This window comes from Gossypium arboreum, chromosome 1 (assembly GCF_025698485.1).
Source record: "Gossypium arboreum isolate Shixiya-1 chromosome 1, ASM2569848v2, whole genome shotgun sequence".
NCBI classification, from domain to species: Eukaryota; Viridiplantae; Streptophyta; class Magnoliopsida; order Malvales; family Malvaceae; genus Gossypium; species Gossypium arboreum.
In genome coordinates this window covers 1,719,428-1,739,017 of record NC_069070.1, presented here as the reverse complement: position 1 = coordinate 1,739,017, position 19,590 = coordinate 1,719,428, and the positions used below count along the sequence as shown (strand labels likewise).

Below are 19,590 nucleotides of genomic sequence, written 5' to 3'. Positions count from 1 at the left end.
TTATGATGTTAGTCCCTCGATTAGGCTAATTTGAAATAATTTGAACTTTCTACTTTTATAATATTATTAATAGATCTAAATCGATAACATAGTTGTTTCCACTTTTCATTGAGATTATGAGGTGAAGTTAATTTTTTTTCAATAAATTGCACCAAGCATCCTCAAACTATGACTCACATTTTAAATTGGTTCTTAAACTTTAAAACGTTCTAGTTACATCCCTAACTTTGAAGGTTATATCAATCAAGTCCTTTTGCTACTAAAACAATTAATTTCACCATTAAGTGACACTTTAGATCTTATGTGGCATAATTTAAAATTAAAAAAATTAAACTAAAAATAAAAACAAACCTTGTATTGAGTGAATTGCACCGAAGTTTCACTGTTTTGCTTTTTTTTTCTTTTAATTTTTTTAACTTTAAGGTTTAATTTTTATTAATTTTAAATTAGGTTACACAAGATTTTATGTGTCACTTAACGATGAAATTAACGGTTTTAGAAATGAAAAGCTTTGATTGATATAACTTCAAAGTTTGAGGATGTTATTAGAATATTTTAAAATTTAAAGAGAAAGTGAGTCATTGTTTGAAAATATTTGATGCAACTTACTCTCTTCTTATTGTTCTTTGATCTTACAAAGACTACACAAAATTTTAGTCAATCATGTAAAATGTACAAGCAATAATAAATTTTAAAAAATTCTATATCACTTTAACAACTAACGGTATTATCAATTTGAACCTACTAATAATATTATAAAAGTAAAAGAAACCCATTTATACCAAATTAAAATAGAACGATCAAATTTCAATTTCCAGTAAAGTAGGAGGGGCTAAAACCATGATTAGACTTTTTTTATTTTTATTTAAAGAATCACCTAAGGAGCACAATTGAACCTTGGGCTACTGAACATCTTTCACAATAACCATATATAAGCTTGACAAAAAAAAAAAAAAAACTATGCTTGAACATTGAGTTTACAAGGATCAAATTACTTAGAAGTTAAAAGGAAATCTACATTTCTTTTATTCCCTCAATCTATGGAAATATAAAGCATACATAATCTGCATTAGGAAATTGCCTCAACAGTTCTGCTGTGAATCCACCATCTCTGGGGATCTGCAGGAGTATAACTGTTTGTTACCACAATGATAGATATACCTGATTAAAAATTGATACAAGTGTTTTAAATATGTCCAACATCAGATTCAAGCTAACATTTAACACCTAAATTAACAGCTACACTGACTGAAAGACGTATCAATATGATATTTATAATATCGAGAATACGAATTTGAAGTCTAGGACCAATTTAAAATCGATGAAAGTACCTAAGAAATATTTGTATCATAAAGACTATATCAAATTAGTCCTATTATTAAATAGATCAATTTAGTTCCTGTATTATTAAAAATAATACAATAGGGGCTAAATTGGAATAGAGTTAATATTTTAAATTCTTTTACGGTTCTTTAAATGATATTTTTTTGTAATTGAATTGCAATTGAGAAAAATAATTTTCAAGATATTTTTATATAGTAAATGTTATTTCTATTACAATTTGGACTTAATTGACTCTTTTTAATAGTATGGGGACTAAATTGATCCAGTCCCTATAATACAGAGACCTCCTACATACTTTAACCATTTAAAATTTGTGCCATAGCTCGGGAAGACATTGGCTAGTAGATTGGACAAAAGCTAGAACATTGAAAATGAATGTTCTTTTATTTCCATTATTAGATTGCTTCAAAAGAAAGGGAACTTACAGCTAGTCAAGATTCCATAAACCGAATTCCGGAGCAAGATCTTGCACGATATCATTTGGTGGCTGGCCACATTCTTGCATTTTCTGCATGAGGTCAACGATCCAGGAGAGGTTATGAGGATCATTCTCATAAACTCCATTAAGTTCCTTTATCAGCTCGTATTGGAGGGAGTATCGTTCGTGTTCTTCTTTGCTCAAACTGGTTTTGTGCTCATCTAACCACTGTGGGTATCTTTCTTCTATTTCCTTCATCGGTCCATGAAGAATCTCTTTGGAAAAAATTTTTTGCATCACGGTCTCTACAACCGATTCCATGTCCTGATCAAAATGAAGGAATAAGTATGCATTCCCTAGCATGTGCTACTAATGAAACCTAAAACCTGTCTCAATTGATAACACACTAACACAGGCTAACAATGAATTTTAAAGCAAAACATTAACGTGCATATATTTAACCTGTCAGGAAAAAAAACCCGAGCCTCAAACTCAAACCCAAACCCAAAATGACTAGAACCTAAAATTGACCCAAACCCAAAATGATCGAACTAGAAATTGACACAGAATCAAAATGATCGGTAAATTTTAAAACCTGAATTGATCTGATCCAAAACTAACCCAACAAGTTTGAAAGTTTGAGATGGAACTAAAGTAGAAAAAGGTTAATGTATGAAAATACCGGAAATGCAAAATTACACCTACAGCAAAAATCTGAATTATAATTGAGATAAACAAGGCCTTGAAAGGAAAAAAGAAAACATTCAAGTAAATATACCTGAGACCCGGCAAGCTCCTCAAACTGCTTGAACCAATCCTCCATCATTGCATCCTTACTGAGATCATCTCCGCCAAGTTTCGACATTGATGCCAATCCTTTTACAGCTTCTCTGGTCTGTTCTCTCGATTTATCAAGAGCTTCTGCAGTATGAGATTCCCTTGAAAACCTTTTGCTTTCCCTTTTTCTTGCACTTCAAGTCAGGTAATCCAATTCCTAACCTTTGAAAACTAGGTAAAGTATCAGATTCTTGCTTCTTCTCTTCATCATCCCCTCCTGCACACAAAATATAAAGCTACATATTTGGCAGAAATTTCACAAACACTAAAATATGTAGCTTTTGAGGGAGGAAATAGAAGAAATGGATTTTAGCTTGGTGGAAAAAATTGGACTTGAAACAAAAAGGGATATTGAGAGAAAAATAAAAAAAATAAAGGGATGAAATTTATCTATATATATGTATACATATAAAAGTACATGTAAAGAGAGATGAGGAGGCTACCTTTGAGGACGAGGGGTAAGGTTGAGATTCTGGAAATCATCCAAAGCATCTGAGATAAAAAGGGTTCAAACTTCAGAGGTTTAAGAAAAACAATTAAAACAAAGATTAAAGACAGAGAATCATAGTACCATGAAGTAGGTCTATATATCATCAGGTTGAGCTCAAGCAGCCTTCATTTGCCTTAAGGTCAGAAATTATCACCAGCAACTTCAAGTGAAAATCCAGGAAGTTGAGAAGCATGTTGCAAAGATTGAGCGACCAACAGGAATAGTCTGCTTCCTCGTCGCCAAGCATACCAATGAAATTCTAAACTCATGGAAAACCTTGTTGATATTTTTGAGAAGAGTCACCACCAAATACACAAAAAAAAACATGGTTCACAAGCTGCTCTGAAAGTGTGAAAATGATATTCAGTGATTGCAGGCGGTTGCCTCTCTATTCCACTTAATCTTTATCTTGGCATCAAATTTACATTCCTTTAAAATGATGGCTTTTTGAATTTCATGTGCGCAGGTTGGCCTACTTGAGCTGTGTTTCTCAAAGCAAGAGGTTGACTCTGTTGGGTGCCTTCATTCTCACTTTAGTTGCTCAGTAAACTGAAATTTAGATAAAATAACTATAGAAAACCTATATAGCAGGTGGAGTAAAAACAATGAACTATACTTGGTTATTTGTATTGTTAAATCTTGATCATTATTTACCAATTCGGCTGTGAAAGAATCTTTTTTGAGCCTTTTCTGCATTGTTTTTGTACTTTTGCTTCATTTTCCCTTTCTGATTCACTTCAACAAGCTTTATTCAAATACAGGGTGGTTCATTGTTACTAAGGTTACAACTAGCTAGAGATAACAATAAGACTCGGGTTTTGGGGCAGGTACATTAGCTTATACTAAAGCATTTCAATGATGCAGCTCCTACCATTTCATTACGAAGCTCTAGTAAAATAACAATAAAAATTGGCTCGATAATATTAAAATTACCTGAAGAATGCAAAAGAATGACAGTAATAGAAACATAAAAGAGACGTTGCGTACCTAGTAAACGTTCATATTCACTGTGAAACTTCCTCTTTATTGTTTGACAATCTTCACAATGCCTGCCTTATCTCATAAGTTGGTTGATCTTCTTCATTCACTGCCAATAGGTTCACTAACATGACTACTGTTAATGAATCAGCAGAAAATCCTTTATTTACCATTTCATGAAGAATTTTCATAGCTTTAGACAAGTTATTTCTTTGAAGGAAACCCCGAATTGTAATATTGTAAGAGATGTTATTCGGAAAACAATCATCTTCTTCCATCTTCTTGAAAAGATCATATGCTTTTTCAGGTAGTCCTTCATTGCAAAGTCCCTTGATCATTATGTTATATGTCGGTAGACTAGGCTTTAAACCAATAGCAAAGACGTGTGAAAAGAGTCTTGTTGCAGCTTCGAAATGCTTGGCTTCGATCAAGCCATCAAGTAGGATATTATAGTGGAAAATATAGGGTTCTAACTCATTGTTTTGCATTGCATGAAATAGTTCTAATGCCACATCAATTTGACCATTTTTTAATAAACCATCTAGCAAAACTGAGTAAGTAATACGATTTGGAACTTGACCACAAGCACGCATATTCTCGTAGAGTTTTTCTGCATCTGAAAGCCTCCCTACTTGGAACATGCAACCCATAAGAGTAGTGTATGTAGCAACGTCGGGAGCCAGCCCTTTCCGAGTCATTTCATGAAAGAGCTCTAGCGCTTTATCTACCTTGTTAGTTTTACAATATCCATTGATCATGATATTGTAACTAAATACATTACGTTCACATCCAAGATTAACCATCGAATCAAAAACCTTTCTAGCCTCACTCAATTCACCCTGCAAACAATACCTGTTTATCAATTCACTATAGGTGATAACATTAGGCCAAACCCCTTTACGAGTCATCATTGCAACCACACCTAGAGCCTCAGAAATTTTCCCTTCTTTACAAAATCCACCAACCAATATATTAAAAGTCACAACATTCAGTTTCAAATCGTTCCTCTCCATTTCCTCGAGTAATCTCTTCACCTCACTCCAATTTCCCAAACTACACATCGCCCGAATTAGCGAACTGTAAGTAACAACATCCAGTTGAATACCATTGCCCTTCATTTCATCCACAATGTCCAAAGCCTCTGATACATACTTATTCTTACAAAGGCAATCTATAACAGAAGTATACGCCACTAAATCAAGCCTGAAACCCCTTTCTTTCATCTCCCTCAACATTCTAACAGCGCCATCACTATTACCCATTTTACAATATCCATTAACCATTATCGTATATATATACAAATCCGGTCGAAACCCCATTAAAACCATCTCATCAAACAACTTACCAGCTTGACCAACTTTACCTTGAGTACAAAACCCTTTAATCAAAGTAGAGTAAGTAACTAAATTCAATCTATAACCAAGCTTCAACATTTTTCCAAAAACTGAAAATCCGAAATTGACGCAATTCGAAACACAGAAACAGTTCATCAAAATATTAAGAGTATAAACATCATGTCTTATCCCCAACAATTCCATTTGTTTACAAAGAGAAACAACAATGGCATAATGTTTCATTCCCACAATAGAACCTAATAGTTTATTGAATTCAACAATACATGGCTTGGGAGAAACATGGGTCATTTTATTAAACAAAGTAAGGGCATCAACGATGTTATGAAACTCATACCTTTTTCTATTTCCTTTCTTGGATGAATTTGTGGCGCTGTATACGCCATTAAAAGAAGAAGAAGAAGAAGAAGAAGAGGACGACGACGAGGAGGAGTTGGTTTTTATATGAAGAAGTGAATAATGGTTACCGATTTGATGAAAACGAGGAAGAACAGTTTTGTGCAGCTTGCACTTCATTATCATGGAGGGGATTTAGCGGCTACCAATTTGAGGGCCGGCAGGTTTCGGCTTTTGGGGGGTTGGGGTGATAGTGGTTTGCTTCTGGTTTTTAATTGTGAGTCCTAAACTTTTGAATAAGCCCCTAAACTATTTTTAAATTCAGCTCCAAATTCCAAATTTTCCCATTGGCTAAAATTTTGGAAAAGCCCCTAAACTATGGTACTTTATTTATATAAGTCCCTATTTAATTTTTTTAACCCTAAATAAGCCTATATAAGTTAACTTTATTAATTTGTGAGCGTAAAATTAGATATTAGTTAAAGTTAAGGATTCGTCGGAATTTTTTAGGTAATGATTAAATAATTTTTTAACATAGTAAATTATATTATTATTATGAAGATATTTTTATATTTTTGAATTTTAACTTAATCATTGTTTTACAAAGTAAACTATATTCTTATGGGGATATTTTTATTTTTTGAGATAAATCTTAAAATTATACAAGAATTTTGATTTAATTTGTAATTATGTACATGAAACTTTAATTTTGATTTAACCATATACATTTAAAGAAATAAATACATCAATTTATTTTTATATTTGATAAATATAATTATTTATGTATTTAATATATAAACATAAAATGATATTACAACAATAATTATGTTAATAATTTACAAGAATGGGATCAAATTAAAATTTTATGTATACAATTACACATTAAATCTTAGTTCATATATAGTTTAGGATTTATCCTTATCCTTTTATATCTTTTAAAATGATGTTTTTACATCTTTTATATAAAAAATTTGAAGAAGAATACTCACATTTCATTTCATTTATCACAAATACTTTTTATATTTTATCATTTGAATATTCTTTGACCAAATTATAAACAAATATAGTATTAATGTACTACAAAAGGCATATTCCAAGAAGTATGTACATTGAAGTTATTTTTGGTTGTAAAATAAAATCCACGTATGGGTAGCATTTTGATATTTAAAACTATAATATAATATTTGTATCATATTGCTTTGTCCTCAACACAATATTTCCATTCTTCAACAAATGAACAAATGCTGTACAAATGATGCCTACTCTTAAGGCATTTGTTTCTTTTTTTAGTAACCAAAAAACAAATATAAATAGCCAGCTGGAAATACATGTAAAAAAAAATAACCCTACTAATACAATTAAATAAGACTCCATTTGATTGATTTCATGCTTTTGTTTCTTTTGCTATCTGTTTCTTGTTTCCCTTTCTATCCAAAAATTTACCAACCAAATGAAACCTAAGAAAATTACCTGAAAAATATCAAAATACAAATGCTGAAAAAGGGGAGGGTAAAGAGGGTTAAAAAGTTAAGACTGGTGCATGCTGCCATTGTTGTATATGCTCGGAAATATCGTATTCGGATCCAAGGAACAAAACTTTTTGATATTTACATCGTAGACGAATCTTCAGGTCAAAGTTCCACCTCATGTAGTTGTTCATCTCCAAAACTACCATTAGCTGGACCAGGCATGAACGATGGTGGAGGTTTTCCCGGTGCTTCTCCTGAAGGTCTTATTTCGGGTTTACTAGGAGGACTTAATGGATCATCAAAGTTGCCTCCACTCCACGAGACTGTTCTTCGTGAGTGTGGTGATGGATAGGCATTGGTATTTGTTGTAATGACTTCTTGAGGAATGTTATCCATGCTTGGGAACCTTGGCCTAGTCACTGCCGGCAGAGTTCTGGGAGATTGACAAAAGTCATTGACACTAGAAGTAGAAGTGGGAGTGCTGGGATTATTGTTAGTAGCATTCTCTTCTTGTGCATTTTCAGTAATTGCCTCCATTGATTGTTCGCTCATTGTTGTTGATATGGGCATGGGAATAAAGAACTTTGCATTTGCGGCTGCAGCAGGTTTAACGGAGGAAACAGCAGGTGACTGAAATAAATTCACTTGGCCACCACTTCCTTTGTTGAAAGTGTCCACATACCTGTCGAGAGATCATAATGGCATAGGGAAATCAAATGAAAAACGTAAATATTACCCAGGTCTATTGAAATCCTACATTTACTACCTTATCATACTTTTTGACAACCATTTCCCTTTTAGCCTATTTTCCACCAAGTTTGTTCCATAGCATCATTCAAATGCAATAATGGGCATTGCTAAAAAGTAAAACTTTAGAAGTACCTTGCTCGAACACCCATCCGTCCACGAGCTGAGAATTGATTGGAGCTTGTAGGAATGGGAGGGATCCCGGAAGCATGTTCTATTGGGGTTGGATTTCGGAATTTTGGGCTTCCATTAGGCGGCGAACTTTCACCTTTCAATGTAGAGTTCAAGTTGTAATCAGATGTTCCATTCTGGAATGAAGCAGTGGTTGGAGGTGGTGGCAAGGCTGGTTCTTCGGCCAGAGGTTCAGCACCTTCCTCCACCCATCTCTTAAGTTTTTCATCATAGTAGAATTTGTTCTTTTCACCTAGCTTAGCCTTCAGATAACGACGCAAATTAAATTAAATTAAATTAAATTAGTTCGACTGTAAGTAAAAGGAATTACCTGTTTATCAGGGCGAGGTCTTAAGACTAACCCAAAAGTTTTCTGGAAAAGCCGTGAGCCAAAACTAAAACGAGAAAAGCGAGATGCCCCTGCTGAGACTGATTGTTTGCCTTGTTCATTGGATGGTCCTGTTTCCTTTGATGAATCAACCTGATCCCATTAAATATCAATAAGATGCACAAGCAGCTAATAGAAAATATATTTTCAAGTGAAGGTAGCTGTGAACCTGTCTTGTTGTTCTGCCAATGTCTGGCTCTGAAACGCTTCTATTATGCATTGTCATTTTACCATCAGCCCCCCTACCCGCCCAATCATTTATAGGTTCCATTGAAGATGAGGGCATCAAAGATGACATAGCCATTGTTGATTGGCTAGCTGAGACTCTTGGCCCGGTTTGTTGGTTGAAATGGTCATTAACTTGGGAATTTCCATTTGATGCTGATGTAGGAGGTGGTGGTAGACCCCCCACAACTCGATGCGCAGTGCTATCAAAAAAGTTTAGCAACTTACCAACTAATTTTACTGGAGCCAAGTTCGTAGCATATCCCCCCTGCAAAAGCAAAGCCCAATATTAACAGAGAGAAGATATTGATGAGAAAGCATAAACCGAGAAGCTAAAACTTACCTGTTGATGGATCCTTATCCTCTCTTCAAGAGATAAAACTAAATGTTTCCAAGTTTCTACCTCAGGCACTCGACTAGTTTTCAGAGATTTTACTACGGCTTGACAGTACCTGAACTAGCCTTGTTATGTTAACAAATTGAATGAAATGTATGTTCAGAAATCAAATGCAAACAACTTAAACATGCTTACTTTAATGAATCTGAAACTTTTCCAACTTCAGCCAGCATGTGCGCATAAATAAGTTTGTATGGCTGAAATGGTAGCAAGACAAACTGAGAGTTCCCCAGCACCTTTGAATATTCATATAACTCAGTCCTCTGTGAAATAAACAAGAACAGAGATTTTGAAAGGCATAAGTGACAGGGTGATGTCTTAAAAATTACACACTAAAAAATGAGAACCTTGCCCATCCATGAACAGCTGGGATTTGGCATTATATACAATCAGTTACAAGAGATGGCTTTACCATAGAAATAAAAAATTATACAAATTTCACGAAGAGAGAGAGATGCAGAGACTGCACAGTGAAGATTGATATTCCATTTACATTTCCCCCAACTAGGAAAAAACCATCCTCAACTACACAGTAAAACAGTCATAAAGAGGGGATAAACTCTAGTAAACATGCTAAAGTACCAATACCATGCTTGACATATAGTTAATAACACAATGATTAAGGACCAAAATAATTTGAGGAGCACCTGGATAGCCTCTGGACTAGCATAGGTTCGGGGAAACTTCCAGTGGTCTGCTCCAATAAGACAAAGTCTAGCACTACCTGAATATGACTCAAAGTTTGCTTCCGCAACTAAATAACAGACGTGTGCTGCCGTTATCTGGATTAGAACTCTCGAGTAAGAGGCATTTTATAAACATTTAAGGATAAAAAAATATGTAAGTGTGCTATCCAAAAGTGAGAAAATGAGGCTAGAATAGAAATAATGTACCTCACTCCTTTCCTTCCACAGGCAATCTCCAAGATGGATAATTACAAGCTCATCATCTTTGGTTCTATTTGCAGTTATTACGGCCAAATTCTCTTCCCAATCATCAAGCATTAAATTAGTCCTTACCTGCCCATAAAAAAGGAGAAGCAAGGGAATTCAGCTGCTTACAGGTTACAGCAAAAGTAGTCCTATTAATTTGACTTCAAATATATGGACGTCACATGAGAAGAAACATGTGGTAAAATGAAATTTTAGATGAAACAAAAGTAACAGGCAGTAGCAGAATGAAGCATGAATTCTCCACAACTAACTTACACTTCTTCCCAATAGCATTGCATGATCATTCCAAAAAGGTATACAAAGAACAGAAGCATCAGAAGTATGTGTAAAACAATCCTTTTAACCTATTTCGTTCTTCTTGTGGGTAACCACTTCACCACACAGGCATATATTTTTCTTAGGTCTTTTATTGAAGAATCAAAAAATAATCAGATCATTTATTTGTCTTAATACCTCTTTGGTAGAAAATTTTCCTCCCTGAAAAATAACTAATTAGAATTAAATTCCATGCACCAATATATTACCTCTGCATGCTGTTGAGACAAATCCATGCCATCAATTGTGGAGCCTGTGGAAAAAACATCTGCCGGTTGCCCTGCAATTAGCAGGCATAATGTCCGTAAAGGAGACCCTGCTACCAGCTGATGAAGTGCCATTTGCTTAATAGTATCAATGTAGAACTACAATGACCCAAAGTCACCGCCAAGAACCAATGGTAAAAAAGAGAGATTGCAGCTTCAGTCAAACCTTCCTCAACATGAAAATAAGAGTATGTCACAGACAATTTAATGAACAAAAACACAAACCTGTTCACCAAGTTGCGACGCGAGAACAAGTGCAGGTCCCCACAACTGACCCTCTTGTGCATGCTGTAGAGCCTCTTTCTTTCTACCAGAAACCAGAAGATTCTGCACCTCAATTGCAGTTGCCTATAACATATATTAAAAATAACTGAGAAAATCAGACAAAAGCAGTCTGTAATGATAAAAATAGTAAAGTATAGTTGATGGCATACCCGAACATGTCCTTCAGAAGGCAATAGCTGCAAGCAGTGGCTAAGAGCACCATAAGATGCGTCCTTCCTCTTTGCAGATGCAAAGAGTTTAGCAACTGCTGATTCTGGAGTATCAGTCTCCTATAAATGGGTGCATGCCAATAAGAATGAAATACAATATAACACACAAAAGAAAGCAGAGACGAACAAAAACAGTCTCACTTCATTGTATATGAAAAAACCTCCAATGAATAGTTATTTCTTGAGTTGTATGCGAGAAAGCCTAAGATCATTAGATTGAATGAAAAGAAAAAGGACAAGCATCTTTACAAGATACAATTAAAGCGAAAATGAAAACTTTTAAGGAAAGTGAAACCTCATTGTTAATAAAAAAAGAAGGTTAAAATTACAATAAAAGTATTTACCTTCAATAGAGTGTCAGAGCCGAAAGGAGACCGAAGTTTTCCATAATGCTGACAAGCTATTTTAAGCAATGAGAGAAGCATTCTCATATTTTCACCTTTTCCGTAGTCCATGTTAGGTGATTCACAGCTGGCAATTCGGTCATCAATCCATTTGCTCAAGTCTTTATTGCTTACATTTCCACCAACCAATGGACCAGGGAAGGATTGTTGGCACAGAGTATTAAAATAATCACAGGCTGCTGGTGCAGCAGCGGAAACACTTGTGTTTGAATTGACAACTTCCAAAATATTGAGAACAGAAATAGAGGCTCCCACAGAATCCTTCAAATAAACATAATCATACAACATTAGCATTTAGAATAATTAATATTTACAGCAAGAGCATCATGTTTGGTACTTAAAACTCAATAAGGGATCCCCTGGCTACAAAACCATGATTTAGACCCTCAATCAATAAAGATATATTTTCTGGAAACTAGAACAAGAGACACAACTTCATACTATTTCTTACTTCCATCAGCTTCTACTAAATAAATTATATTATAAAGTAGTCTAACCTGGGTAACAAATGACGAGTTTTGCAGAGGACTACTATCCTTCATTATAATGAGTTTTCCACCAAACCCAAAACTAACAAGTGCATGTGGAGGACGGCCAGCAGATGATCTCCCTGTGTTGGAAGCATAAGGAAATGGCTGGCTACTCTGAAGTGCCTGCTGGGCAACATTAACAGATTTTTGGCTTCCATAGAAATCATTTGAGAAATTCACTTGCTCATTTTGCTTTAAATTTGTCTGGATAAACTGGTTGTTGAAGTTTTCACTAGGAAGAAAGCTTTGCAACCCAGTAACCCCATTGGCCTCAGTATGAACCTGATTAGCACTATTGACAGACTGAGCTTCCTGCAGAGAATTATAGGATGACTGGAAGTTACTTGCATTGTTGTTCACAGGCATATTCAAACCAAAAGATGTATCTGATTGCTTGTTCACATCAAAGCTTGAAAGTGCCCCACTATTGGCAGCAGTCCCAGGCTGCCACATATTGAAACCTTGACTTTTATAAGTACCATAGGAGTCACTCCAATTATGATGTCCACCAGGGCTTCCAAGGCCTAGTGACCCATAATTATCACCTTGTCCATGTTCACCATACATACTAGAAGTATCAGTTTGAGAATTCTGAACAGTAGAAGCAAATCCATTTTGATTTTGCTGACCATCATCTTGAACAGTTGACTGAACAGAGGCATTATAGCTGTCAAGTGCAAACCACTGTTGAGCAATTAAGTCGTAGTAATAACCAGGGTATTGAGGGTCAAAAATCATATGTTCTGGATAACCATTATTCACTTGTGAAACCTGATTCCAGTCTGCCACATTCTCCGTGGCACCACGCTCTATGGTTGTCATAGTCCCCGCAAAAGACTGAACCGTCTGTTGCACTTTCACATCTGTGTTCCAACTGCCATCACCAACTGAACTGTCCACGTGATACCACTGCCCAGAATTTGCATCATACTTCCACCCTGGATACATTTTCTCCCAATAGTCAATGCTATACAAATCTTGCTCATTTCCATTATTTGCAGCAGAAGCTTCATAAACTTGATCATGGCTGCCATCATGATACTGCTGGTAAGTACTAGCTGAATTATGATCTACAAAACTCGTTTTTGCAATTTCACCTGCTTCAGATGGGAAAGCCCCTGTGGGATTCTCCCCTAAATCACTGAAAAAATCGGAATAATGACCGAACCCATGCACCCCATTCTCGTTAGAATCAGCAAAAAGTGAATTCCATCCTACTTCCTTAACCCCAGAATTCTTAGATCCAACATTCTCACCTAAATCCTGATTGAATCCAGCCTCCGACAGTTCTCCTTCTAGGAGATGATCAGTCGTTTCGACCACACTATTATCAAACCCCAATGAATCATTTGGCTCATTAACTACGGGTACATTGGCCAGTGCTGGACCTGTATCCACAGGATCTTTTTCCTTTACAGCATGACTATCAACCTCTTCATCACCGGAATCTTCTCCCATTGATAAATTGGAAAAGCCTTTAGTATCATCGGAATCGATACTCTCCGTGAATTTAGGAACGGTGGGACCCATACTGTCATCATCATCATCATCAACTAACTTATCAAAAAAATCTTCATCCGTGTGATCCTCCACCTGGAATGGAGGATTCGAAGCCATCGAACCAAATTGAAAGAAAAGAAAAAAAAAAACGCTAACGAGCTAAAATGCCAAAGAAAACCCTAACGATCTAACAACAGAATCAAAATAAACAAACAAACAAAAAACCGCTTTAATATATAGAAAAAAATTAACGAAAAGTGTAATTATAAAGAAATATCTTCGCAATTCGAGCTGGAAACTGTTATGTAGGCATCGAGATCCAACTGCTAAACGCCTCAATCAGATGATAATACATCAGAAACGAACCAGCAAGATCTAGGGATTTTGAGATCTCTGCAATCCTAATACAATAAAATTCAACTTCAAATTACAAAAAAGAACCGAATAAATAAATAAAAATTGAAACAAAAACTTAACGCATTAAATTCAAAAACAATAAGAGAAACCTAATGAATACTAAAAATAATCAAATCGAAATACAACAAATTAAATAACTTACAAATTCAGGCGAAAACCTGTGTAGTTACAACAAAAAAATTTAAAAGGGAAGAGAAAAATAGAGAGCTTGATTTCGTATCAGCCAAAGCCAAAGAGAGAAAACGTTGTTTTTGTTTTTTTGTTTTTGGAGGAAACTATTTTTTTCCTGTTTTTGTTTTTTTTTTCTTTTTTTTTTTCAGATGTGGAGTGTGTTAATTATTATTGGGGTAACTGCACGAAGATCCTCAAATTATGGGTTAAATTGTTAAATTGATCTTTAATTTCAATAGGTTTCAATTGGAACCTCAAAGTCAAGTGTTGTTCCAATCAGACCCTTGCATATAAGGGTGAGCAAAAGTCAGTTAAAACCCACTTAATTGACTTGTTTGGTTTTTTTGGTTTTGATTAAGATGTTTATATTGGTTATATCGATTAAGGGCTCGATTAGAATGATTAAGTCTATTTTTATCGATTTATTGAAATTCATAATCGAATCAACCAATTTAATCTGCTTAATATATTTATAATATATAATTTTTAAATTTATTTGAAAATAATTAAAACCAAGAACGGTTTGTTAATTATTTATGAAAAACCAACCGAAACAACCAAAATTGTATGGATTGATAAATAAATTTTCACACTTTAGATCCAAGCCAACATTTAATATAAAATTTGAAGGCTAGACCAAAAGAAAAACCTAATTAGAAAATATTTTAATTTAAGGACTCAATTGGACTATTTTGAAATTTAAAGACTACTTTAAAATTTAACTCATAATTTGAGAATTTTTATGGAATTATCCCGATTAACGTTTTTATGCAATTACCCAAATTAAGTAAAAAAAAAACTTGCAAGCCAAATGTCCGAATCCACTCTATACGTAAACTGTAAATTTTGTAAAAATAAAAAAATAAAAAATGATTATAATTGTAATAAAAGACATTTTATTTTATCCAATAAAAAAACAATATTGTCTGAATTGGCATAAAAATATTTACGTGTATAATTTTATTCTAGTAATTAATTTTGTTATTAAAGTGATCTTGCATAAAAAAAGTGATCTTGCATTGCTTTAAAAATAAATAAAAATTAAAATTAAAGCTTTTTAACTATTTTTTATTTTTATAAAATTTTCAACTACTATTAATTCGAATAATTTAAAATTATCAATGTATTTTAATTTAATAATTTAATTAATTATTTAATGATATATAAATTCAAATGATTAATTTATTTATGATGATAAATTATGGTTATTAATTTCAAAAACAGCTTTTTAATTAGTTGAGTTGTTTAGCTTGGAGAGTTGGGACATCATAATTTTTCTAGCCATCCAATTTTGTGGAGAAAAATATAGGGACAATTTTTACCCACACCCTTGAAACTTGATCCTAATTAATCTCTAGTCCACTAAATTGTTAAGCGATGTTAACAGAAATTATAGAATTATTAGGAAAACCATACACTTGTAACCTTCAAACCTTAATAACTTATAGTAAATAAGTACAATTTTGATAATTTGTTCTAGAAATTAATAAACCAAATTTAAATACAGTTTATTTTCAAATCTGTTTTTTTTTTCTAAATCAAAATATTGTGTAATGATGATTTGTATTTTTTTAAAAACCAACAGAACGGAAATATTATCGTGTAAAAATTAAGTAAAAGTATTGTGGAAGTCTTTTGTACTAAAAATTGGATCAATTAATTTTTGCATGTTAGATAAATGAATAAATTGGACATTTTTATTAAAAAAATTATTTATTTTTACTTTTAAAAACTGGTGGAGGTAGAAGAACTAAGACAATTACATGTATACTTATCCATGGGCCAAGAAGGAGGCCCGAAAAGTAGGAGAGTTTGAGTAAAAATATATTGCCCAAGAATAGAATTGGACAAAAAATAATGGCCGTTTTCTAAACGGGTCAGGCCTCGAGGTAAACTTTTTTTGGTCTTATCCGAATTTGCAAAAAAAAAAATTGCTTTTTTTTACTATTTTCATTGTTTTGCAATCATTTCACTATTATATTACTACTGTTTTGTTAATATTATTTGTATATTATATAACTTTTATTTTATTATTAGTTTTGTTACTATTTTAGAGGTATTTGATTGCTAAATTGTACTTATCTTAGTATTATTTAAGTATTTTTTGTAATTTCTTTTCTATTTATTGGGAAACATTTATTTTAATATTTTTAGTGTATTTGATGTGTTATATTTTTAATTTATTTTATATAAAAAATTAATACAAGCGGGTCGAGCCGGGCTCAGATTTTAGCATTTTTATCTCAATTGGAATTGGAGAAAATTTTAAACTCATTTTTCAAGTCGGGTCAAGCCTGGGCCTAATTTATTATTGGCTCGGCCCATGGACAACTCCAGTTACAAGTGATGTGTCACGTGTACCTTATTCTGACGTACAAAGATCAATTTTTAACAATAAAAATGAATAAAATTTTTAACAAAAGTCTAATTTTCTCTTTGATCTAACAAATATATACTAATTTATCAAATTTTTAATAGAATGAAAAATACGATCCAACTCTTAACACAACTACACAAATACCTTGACAATGCTTTTAACTGAAATATTATTTTGTTAATTTTTTTTCCTAATTGAAAGCATTTTAGGAATTTGCATTTGAATTACATAAAAATTGTTAAAACATTTTTAAAGTGGGGGGGGAAAGCAATGTTACAACTAATAAAATTAAATGAATTCCAATTTTAATTTTCTCTTGCCTTTGAAGTGATATTTAAGTTGATTTCAGCGCCCTTTCTTTAGCATGCTATCAATCAACAATTGCCAGTGGAACATTTTCATGAAAATTGGGATATTTATTGAGAAAAGCCCATAGAATCAACAAAAACAAATCATTACTATTTTTGGGGTTAAAGTCTTATTTAGTCCCCATACTTGTCTTTAATTATCACTTTTGGTATTTAAAGAATTTTTTAGTTCAATTTATTACCTAAAGTTGCCCGATGTTAGTTACATTAGTCCAACCTCCAAATCTGTCTAAAAAAATTGGGTGGCTTGTTGGGAAAATGCCACGTCGCACAAACGTTAGTCAATTATAAAAAAATTAAATAAAAGAGAGTATTTTTAAAATGTAAAGAATTTACGAAAATTTAGATAATTCTCATTTTTAAAAATAAAAATTTAAAAATTATAAAAAATAATGAAATTTATAATAAAGTATTTTAAAAAAATTACGTAAACTCAAAAGGAAAATTCCAAAAACATGTAAAAAATTCAGAAGAAAAGAAAAGAAAAGAAATAAATAAATTTTTAAAAGCAAGCTATCCTTGTGATCTTGGATTAAAGGCTTAGTTTCTTCCAAGGACAGTAAATTTTATTTGTATCTGGGTTTTGTCAAAAACATCAAATTAGAGATTGTTAATGTGTAACGATATGATGTTAGCTGGTGTTGGAACGTGAAATTATAAATAGAAAGATTTACGTATTTAATATGAAAATATATTAATGGACGGTCAAGTAATTAAATCAAGAAAATCATTAATTGTAATATAGAGACTAAATTGTGAAAGTGCAATCTTTATTGAGTTTTAAATTAGAAAATATATGAGGACTTAATTAACAATTAATCAATTAACAATGAACCATTTGTGTGATATGGATAGTGGAATATGATGTTCATCCACCCATTTTTAATTAAGGAAGATTAGTTATTAAATTAAGCATGTTTAAAAGTTAAAACTTAAGTTAATTAAGTTTAAATCACATCACTAATCAAGGTATAAATAGCAAATGTTAGTGGAAGAGAGAATATCATCATCATTCTTCCTTCTTGTGTCGTCCTTAGCTATTGAAAGAAAGGAAAAAAATTTTGCTCAAAGCTTAGCCAAAATTGATGCAAATAATAAGTTAGGAATTGAGTTTAATTTTATAGTTGATTTATGACATTAGTGACTAAATTGAATAAATTAAATTATGCTAGGAAATTATGTTATAGATCAAAAGTTTTGAGTTCCTAATGAATAAGAATGTGAAATCAGATTTTAATTCAATACTAAATGTCGAAAAATATGAACATTTTCTGATATAGGAACTAAAATAAATAAAATGTAAATTATGTTAAATTGTTGTGTTTTCAAGTGTTTGTGTGAAACTGATATTATTTCTATTATTGAATTTATCGTATGTTGCTAAAGACGACCCAAGCCATCTCTAGATGAAAGAAATGCGAAGGTTGTAGACGAATAACTCAGTTTGTGCTTTCATGATTGAATTCAAATTATATATATTTTGTTGTTGCAATTAGATTGCTTAAGGCAACGATCTTACTTGTCTCATGAATATGTAAGTATGAAATAATATGTACTTGTAGAAAAATGTGACAATAGTGCATGATGATATGAAATGGTATGAAATTGATTTGAGCATGATGTGAATTTGTTATGTATTAAATCATGATATATGAACCATTATGTTTGAAACATTGGATACCTTATTAACGGTTTCAGATAAAGTCGGGTATAGTTAGCATGTCATAAGATTAGTGTACAATATTTTTCTTTGGTTTATGTTGATGAGGCGTGGAACACATATTATACTTCGAATATGCCAATAAGGCACTGAGTGTCAGATACATTGGTACGATGGTCAGATGATCCATGTATCCATCTTAAGTCTGTATCCGGTTAATAAAGATTATGAAACATGTACTTTGCTTATTGACATTTGATATTAAATGTTAAAGGTGAATTGTGTAAAAGGAAATTACTGTTAAAGCAATAAAAGATGGCGTGTGAAAGACCATGTGATCTGGTTACTACGAGCCTTGAAAGCCGGTAGAGTTAAAAAATTAATTTCTCATCATAAATTTATGAATATTTCTATAATTTTTGGAAAAGTTTATGTTTTTAAAAAAATGTGACTTTTTTTTTTCAGAAAATTTCTAATAATTTTATTTTAAAAAAATGAAGAAGAGAATTTTCTGATTTTAAAAATTTTTATATATTTTTAAATTGTTTTTAATCATTGACTAAAGCTTATGCTCCTTATGAACCATGTTAGCTTTTTTAAAATGGATTTGAAGGTTAGACTAATATGACTAACTTTTGTAAGTTTAAGTACTAAAATGAATAAAAAAACTTTTAGGTACCAAATGGCAAATAGGGACAACTATAAGAGCTAAATAATGATTTAACCTTTATTTTTATGGAAACAAATCATTTCTAATTGATTGCTTAAATTTCATGGTCAAGTCATGAAATTATGTCGTCAAAAAGCCTATCATTAGAAATTATGTTTGTTTGGACGTAGTGTGCTTCAGCCACAATGCTACTTTACTAATTGGTACTTATATTTGGTTTCAATGTTCAATTTGATATTTAGAGATTTTTTGTTTCACTTACATACTTGATTTAGTTTCAATGTTCAATTTGATATTTGAATTTTTTTTTTGT

At 32.5% G+C, this 19,590-nt stretch overlaps 2 protein-coding genes and 1 pseudogene across 3 annotated transcripts; all 3 read right to left on the bottom strand.

Moving 5' to 3' along the window:
- Positions 1 to 946: 946 nt before the first annotated feature.
- Positions 947 to 3,336, bottom strand: LOC108480142 (peroxisome biogenesis protein 19-2-like; annotated as a pseudogene).
- On the bottom strand, positions 2,687 to 6,054 carry LOC108481842 (pentatricopeptide repeat-containing protein At1g63330-like). Of its 2 annotated transcripts, XM_017784917.2 has the most exons (4): positions 4,077 to 6,054; positions 3,171 to 3,638; positions 3,043 to 3,091; positions 2,687 to 2,816 (listed from the first exon to the last, which is right to left on the bottom strand). In XM_017784917.2, the coding sequence occupies exon 1, from the start codon at positions 5,939 to 5,941 to the stop codon at positions 4,130 to 4,132; it is 1,812 nt and encodes a 603-aa protein (XP_017640406.2). In that variant the 5' UTR covers positions 5,942 to 6,054; the 3' UTR covers positions 2,687 to 2,816; positions 3,043 to 3,091; positions 3,171 to 3,638; positions 4,077 to 4,129. The 2 variants fall into 2 exon arrangements, with proteins under 2 accessions (XP_017640406.2, XP_052881878.1); XM_053025918.1 differs by having other exon boundaries at positions 3,171 to 6,054.
- Positions 6,055 to 6,953: 899 nt separating this feature from the next.
- Positions 6,954 to 14,381, bottom strand: LOC108483217 (protein transport protein SEC16B homolog). The gene is made up of 14 exons (XM_017786490.2): positions 14,174 to 14,381; positions 12,082 to 14,015; positions 11,525 to 11,845; positions 11,121 to 11,240; positions 10,912 to 11,034; positions 10,630 to 10,785; positions 10,046 to 10,171; positions 9,800 to 9,934; positions 9,288 to 9,415; positions 9,099 to 9,207; positions 8,700 to 9,023; positions 8,474 to 8,623; positions 8,107 to 8,405; positions 6,954 to 7,906 (listed from the first exon to the last, which is right to left on the bottom strand). Exons 2-14 carry the CDS (start codon positions 13,729 to 13,731, stop codon positions 7,387 to 7,389), a joined length of 4,161 nt encoding a protein of 1,386 aa, XP_017641979.1. The 5' UTR covers positions 13,732 to 14,015; positions 14,174 to 14,381; the 3' UTR covers positions 6,954 to 7,386.
- Positions 14,382 to 19,590: the final 5,209 nt, after the last annotated feature.